The 7,319-nt window shown below is 34.3% G+C and overlaps 1 protein-coding gene across 2 annotated transcripts; it reads right to left on the bottom strand.

Annotated features, from left to right (window-relative positions):
- Positions 1-1,822: 1,822 nt before the first annotated feature.
- On the bottom strand, positions 1,823-6,209 carry LOC18039062 (heat stress transcription factor A-3). 2 transcript variants are annotated; one of them, XR_002904938.1, is made up of 3 exons: positions 5,416-6,209; positions 3,084-4,592; positions 1,823-2,365 (listed from the first exon to the last, which is right to left on the bottom strand). XR_002904938.1 is itself a non-coding variant. In XM_024182424.1 (2 exons), the coding sequence occupies exons 1-2, from the start codon at positions 5,800-5,802 to the stop codon at positions 3,462-3,464; spliced, it is 1,518 nt and encodes a 505-aa protein (XP_024038192.1). In that variant the 5' UTR covers positions 5,803-6,209; the 3' UTR covers positions 1,823-3,461. The 2 variants fall into 2 exon arrangements, 1 of the variants encoding a protein (XP_024038192.1); XM_024182424.1 differs by having other exon boundaries at positions 1,823-4,592.
- Positions 6,210-7,319: the final 1,110 nt, after the last annotated feature.

The raw sequence follows: 7,319 nt of genomic DNA on the forward strand, positions 1-7,319 counted from the left end.
ATCTTGTTTAATTGTAATTATAAAATTTATACTATTTAGAGTAATTACTTTTATGATGCTAATTAATGGTGACAATTCTCTCTTTTTTTTTTTTAAAGAATTACATCCAATAATATTGATATAGGAAAGTGATTAATGTTGATTGAAGTTGAAATGTTGAAGCCGAAGGGAGCTAGGACGACATTCTCTAGAGTAAACTTATAGTCACAGACAGTGATCTATAATTTTTTATAACCATTTCGTTTGTAATTTCGGCAGATACAATACTGTAGCAAGTAACTAAAGGAAAACAAATCTAAAATACACCAATAATATTTTTTATATACAATAATTACATGTAATTTTTTCCTGAAAAGAGTACCAAAGAGAATTGTCCTATCATAACTAATGGGAAAGATTATTCAACTTTTTTAGTAGTATAGAAATTTTTTATCAATTAATTAAAAAAAATCTACATCTATCTGCGACCTAAATGATACATATTACTTTTTAATTAATTATTTATTTATCCACTGTATTAAAAGAATGATACATTATTTATCCATTGTATAAAAAAGAATGATACATACTAAACATTTAAATCTAAGGGTTTACAGCAACCCCGTTATCAATGTTGAAAAAATGAATACATCATCATAAATAGAAAATCCTTTGCAAAATGTGTCTTGTTATAAATATAACAACTTGAGCTTATGGGATATGTTCAAGTCTACTAGAAATAATTCAAAAAAGAGTGCAGGGACGGCACCCCCTTATTATTGTTATAAAAACCCACTTCAAATAAAATTATAGTGAAAGACAAATAAGATCAAATACACATAGACTTTTCTTTTCCCCAACAAATTACATTCATAATCAATCTTTTTAAAAAAAAAAAAATTGACTTGTTATTTCCCTTATAACTAAAATAAATTTTACAAATTTAGAATAATCTATTATTTTTTTCATATTTCTTATTGATTAATTTTTTTTACTACTTAAGATTGCTTTGAAATTATAATGTAAAATATGCATAATTTAAGCGAATGATTAACGTTCAAAAATTCACTACCTATAAAACTTTTAATTTATGCGTACGGTAATAATAAGATTGCAAGAGAAATGAAAATTAGCACAATACTACTTTGAGCTTAATAATAAAAAAAAATAAATGAAAAATTAGAGGTTTATTTAAAAAAAGAGAGACATTTTCAAAAATAAAATAAATATAACTGAAAATAAGGTCTCACGAGGAGATTAGAGGGGTGTTAATAATCCAACTCTACGAAATAAAGAAAAAAAAAAGATAATTAAAGGTGAGACTTTTAATTGCGGCACCTAAAAAAGTGTATGCCTTCTTACTAAATAATAAATACTAATATCTATCCTAACAAACATTTATAGGTGGAAAATGAATAAATTTATATTGAATTTCCCGACTAAAAACTAGTCTGTCACTGGGCAAGATATATATGGTAACATAAAAGAATCAAATTGTCCGCAAAAGAATTTTGACGGTAGCAAAATAGCACAAGTCTTTCTTTGTGAAATTTCTTTTGTTATATTACGTCAAATTACTCAATTGGGTAAATAACTAAATATCGCACCTTTCACCAATTGAATGCTTTGTGGAGCCGAAAGATTTATACATTCCTGATCTGAAGGGGTGTATCTCTGTGTGTTCATAAGTAATTACGTATATATACCTCTTGATGTTTAAACAAAATACTACCAAGAGATGGTTGTAGGGTGGTTGTGGCGAATTCAGAAACTTGTTTGAGATTTTATATTTTACGGCACAAGCAACAACCCGAAAGCGGATGGAAAAATCAAAAAGCGGAGAAATTATACATTTATGTACACAAGTCGCACACAAAAAATATATTGGTTAATAGTAATTGGTACAAACGCGGATAAGCCGGATACACCAACACTATATCGGATGGTTCTGGCGAATTTTTATACACCTCTGTACAGCATATACGATTCCTCTGACACAAATAGATGCAGTCCTTTAAATTGTAGAAAGTTTCTTTGCAGGATGTAGAACTGGATTCGACTTGCATTCAGATAATACCAGTCCAAGCATAAGCCACCACAGCTAACTTCTGATGTTCTCTCTAATATAGATTGAGGCAATCGAATATGTCTGCTAAAACTAACGGAAAAAAGGAGAGAAAAGAAGAGTGGTGACTCCTCTTTTCACAGACAGATTTCTCGTACCAATAAACATTAGACAAAGAAGCAGGAATGAGAAGGACCCTAACTAGAAGAAACACAAACCAATAAGCGTGTAGTGCCTTTAAACTCGGTTGGTAGATCATAACTAGTTAACATCATCGACACTACCAATAAGTATGATAAAGCATGAGGAAATCAGCCACATCTGCAATCAAGATATATGAATTCAAGTTAGCCATAACGTTATCCCTATAGAAACTATTTGAGGTTAAGAAATAGTTACACTAATGCCAAAACCAAGGCATATAAAAGTTCAAGGTACTTTATTGAAAAAAGTTAAGAATGCTCTATAGAACATAAAAATTTATACAGTGGCCAACAATTTTAAACTTGTCCCAGATCATAATCACAAGGTACTCATGCATCACAACAAAATGAATCACTCCCCTCCAGCTTAGTTCACTCGATTACCTTCCATCCACTTAAATAGGACTGATCCTCAAATACACAATAGGGGTCAATCGACCTGTGCAAAACTGACTATCCAATGACTAGAAAGGAGTGGAAGGCTGCCTTAACTCATCATCGTTTATACATGGAGAAAATAATTGCATGTCATATAGAGTGAACACCTACTTCTATCAAGATTAAAAAGCAGCAAGCTCTGCTTGGAGTGAGCCCTTATTAAAGAAAGCCATTGCACTCAAGCCCTCGTATTAGTATAGGTTGCTGTGGATAAAGGATGATACCTAGGTTGATAAAGGTGACACCAAACTTGTTCGTATCCTATAGAAATAAGATCAATAGAAAGACAAGAAGTGCTTCCAACTGGGCTAGTATTTTTTGAGGGAACAAAAATGGACATTAAATAGAACCCAACCACAGATGACATAAAAGTGGAAACCCAAGTTGTCATAACTTACCACTGTTACAGTAGGGGTGATTCATAATATGCCATAGACCCAAAGGAGTACTGCTCCCACTCACGAGATACACCTGCAGAATTCATAACTCAAGTATCCGTTAGAAAGAAAAACATGCAAACCGAACACAATAGATAAGATACTACAAACAACTTCGTCATCAATTATAAAATCCACAAGAATTAGCACATATTGAACGAACAGAACTTTCAATGGATATTCAAACTTAAAAAAAAAAGGTGATGAAATTTGATAATAAAAAAGAATGAGAGCTGGAGTTTCATTCAATAAGTTCATAAATGAAGTGTCCAATTCAATATCCTCCCACTAAAACTAACTCAGATCCAGAAAGGCTGCAACTCTCAAAGAAATAGAGCCCTATGGATCCATGTCCTTAGGCCTATCATCTTCTTTTGGGCTAGCCTGACTCTCAGGATCAACAAAATGGGGTTCATCAGCTGACCAAAGATCAATGCTTGAACCTCCTGCTGCTTGTAAGGAACTTAAATCCCAGATATCGGATAACCCACCAGACATTCCCAAATCTGGCACATCAGAGGTGGAAAGATTACCCAATAACTCATTGCTAGAACTAGACATACCAGCAGTGGCATCAAATCCCAAGTTCCATATATCCTCTTGTGTAGCAATGCATTCTATCCCTGGAGATGAGACGTCATGAATGTTCTCTTTCATCAGATCCTGAGGGAAAGAGACAAAACACTCCGATCTAACTTCTTGCTGTGGGCTCATTACATTCTTCTCTTTAAAATGAGGATCTTTTATTCCCGAGCTTGAAGCCCCTTCTCCCATCTGCTCTGGGGCTTTGGTAAATCCTCCGGGCACAGCCAACTCATCTGAAACTGCTAAGTCAACCGAAGCCACATTTTCAAATTGAAATGGCATATCTTCTCTACCTGATCCGATGCCTACCATACCATCTAGGAGATAATCGGGAGACCGTTCGACAGGAACATGATGTGATTCTGGGACAACATTAGGTATGGTGAGGTTTCCCCAATCAGGTCTGTATGTCACAATCTGCCCTTCCACGGATGAATCTGATTTACCCAGTTCATGTGGCTGGTGTTTGACAAACTTCCTCTTCATCCTAGATGAATCGATCTCTCCTTGTTCCTTCTTCTGCTTAAGACGGGCTAAAAAGGCTGGATTCTGGAGCAACTTGGCCAAAAACGAAACCATCTGCTTCTGCCTCTGCTCTGCTGCGTGAATCCTCTGATTGATTGCTTCCATATGGCTAGCTGTCCCACGATGCTGTTGGTGCAGTTCGACAACTTCTTGCATCAACATACCTCTCTCCTTCCTCAGCTGCTCTATGTCACCTTGGACCCCAGATTTTTCTGCTTCAGAAAAAGGCCCAATATAGGTTCCAATCTGTTGAGATTGAGGCGACTTTCGCCTCCGAATGTTCTTCAAAAGATGCCTCCTCCCTCGCTGGAAAGCTTCATTTGCAAATTCCCACCTATCAGTATCAATCTTGCGGAACCCCTGAATACAGTACCCAAAGAGATTCAAGAATGAACCAGAAGAAATAAAGCTTCACAAAAACAAAAAACATTAATGTATTGATTCACATGATATCTAAGTTCGTCAGATAAAAAATTAATGGAGTGATTCACATGATAATCTGTATATCAATTATCAAGCAAATAAGAAGCAGAACCGCACCACAAAGATGATCTGTATATCACAAAACCATTTTCATCATTGGGTAAGTAAAGAGATGTCATAACATGCCAGATAACAAAAATGTTAAACCAGAAACTCAACTTCTATCTGCACAAGTCTGAACTGCCCACTCGATTACTCACTGCTTTGAGGGAAAAGGTAGTAAGAAGTTTAAAACCTCAACTAAACATGAGCTAATAAAGTAGAAACCATCGTTATTTCTTGTCTATTTCATACTAGATACATAACTTCAGTATATATATGACAAATCAATGAAATTAACCTGTACAAACCGCAAGACAGATAATAAATTCAAAAGCATTCAAATGAGTAGTTATGTAATTAAATAAATTTTCCCTTACAAAATTTGTTTACAACAATTGATATCAATATTTACACCCCATTTCAGTGTCCAACAAGTTGCATTACAAGTCCTGATATATTACAACATCAGCCTCTGTCTGTAAGTACATCAAATCCAATTACAGAATAAACATCAGTTAACAGTACAAACAAAAAAAAAACCAAAAAAAAAAATGAAAACAATAATATACAACAAGAAACAAGAAAGAGAAAACACAAGATTTACAAAGAAAAGACAGCGGCCAATAATAAAGGCTGCCTTACTGCAAATAATACCCACATAAGTATTAAGCTGCCTGACAAAACTCGAGAAATTGTTGTGCTTGAAATTGCGCGGCAGAATCAGCCTGGAAAACTCCAGAGGGTCCCACACCACGAAGCTCTCTCCGGTCGAACCCCAAGAGATGATGGGATCAAGCGACGTGTCGTCCACGAGATCAAAAGTCTTGGACAGAAACGGCGGAATTGGGTTCCCGTGCAGACAATCCAGGGGCTGAGGGACATCAGCAGCTGGAGTCGTTGCAAAAGACGAGAATGCTTCCAACTCCTCCACAGTGGTGGGAAAAGCAATGGTTTCCATCGACAACGGCGTCGCCTCAGGCACGGAAGAAGTAATAACAGCAGTATTTGGCGGGGATTTCGGGTAGTTTTGTTCCTCTTTGTCCATTAATTTATTAATTTGGAGAGAGAACGGTGTATTTGAGAAATGAATAATGGGGATAATTGGATGTGATTAAGGGGATGGTGAATATAATAATAAGGGTTTAAGAAGACGAGGGGTTTAACCGACAGAGTGGACTGGAAAAATCTAGAGCAAAGGCGGTGACGAAGGGGGCCTTCGCCTTCGTCTTCTTCTACGGCCACCGTTACTGTGTTACCACTGTTGTTGATTTTAAAAAGTGGCATTTTGATTTTTCAGTTGTGCAAAAAAAAAAAAAAAACAATTGGCCAAAATTGTAAGAGAACCGACTTATATTATCAGTTAGGTTGTTTCCTGGCAGTTACGCCAGTTGAATGGAAAACTCAAAGTTCTGGTTCTGAGGGAAGCAGTTGGGCTCCACACGTGGGTTAGATATTTTTGTCAGCCGTGATTCTGTCTGGCCAGGTTTTTTTGGCGCGGGGTTTGTATATTCATTTTTAATTGCTTTTTTTATTAATTAATTATTATTATTGTCACAAAATTACAAATTTGCCGAATGACATGGAATTCGGGGAATTTTTTTTTATAGAATTACTGCAATTTTATCTTTATTTTTGGGAGAAAATTCTTTTAATTTTTTAGCTAAAATTATAGATTATTTTCTAAATGCTAAAGTTTACGATTCTTTATTTTAATGTGACACTTACACGTCATTTTATTGGTTGGTGTAATTTTTTTAATATTAATGATGATATAAAAATCTACGAGATTTTGTTATCATTAAAGTTTTCAAAGATTTATTATGAAAAAAATTCAATAAAAAATTTGCCATTATTTAATAACAAAAAATAATATTCTTTGATTTAACAAGTGACTTTTTATATAATTTACATAATAATTTAAAATGATACCCAATCATCGGAGAGAGTTTAATTTTTAAATTACTATTTTTGGGATGACTTATATATATATAAGTTTTAATATAAAATTGTTGTTATTGATAATTTCTCGGTGTTTTTTTAAGAATACTTTTTTTTTAAAACTCTTGTATACGTATTTTGGTCCTGGGGTGGGAGTTAATTAACCGGAGTTAGCGCACAGTTGAAGGGTTGAAGTGATGGGGTTAGTCAAATACTTAAGCACGAAGCTAAGGGTAATCGACCAATCAGAATGCTAGAACTGGAGATTTGAGATGGTGACCTTTTGTGTGTCGTTGTCATATAGATTTACTTATAGATTTGGGACCAGTAATGTTTATCCTTGCAAAATATAAAATACGCAAAATGGATCTGATCTCATTTCATCATTTGGGTTATTTATTGCCTGTGCAAATAAAATAGGATTGATCATAATATTCCCCCCCAAAAAAAGAAAAAAAAAAAACTCAAAATGAATTGAACACGCTTCATTGCTTAGTAATAAGACAATCTGATTGTATTTTATTAGTTTAATGTAAAATTTATTTATAAACTAAAATTTTAAAAATTCACATTTTTCTTATAGCATCTAATAGAATACTTGCAAAACGATATATTTACAGGAAT

Source organism: Citrus clementina, unplaced genomic scaffold, assembly GCF_000493195.1.
Source record: "Citrus clementina cultivar Clemenules unplaced genomic scaffold, Citrus_clementina_v1.0 scaffold_6, whole genome shotgun sequence".
Lineage (NCBI taxonomy): Eukaryota > Viridiplantae > Streptophyta > Magnoliopsida > Sapindales > Rutaceae > Citrus > Citrus x clementina.

Excerpts from the sequence above, each read along its gene's own strand:
- LOC18039062 (XM_024182424.1), bottom strand. The coding sequence starts at position 5,802 with ATGGACAAAGAGGAACAAAACTACCCGAAATCCCCGCCAAATACTGCT. Across the intron at positions 4,593-5,415 it reads TCAGGCAGCTTAATACTTAT|GGGTTCCGCAAGATTGATAC; the intron begins GTGGGTATTATT and ends TACTGTATTCAG.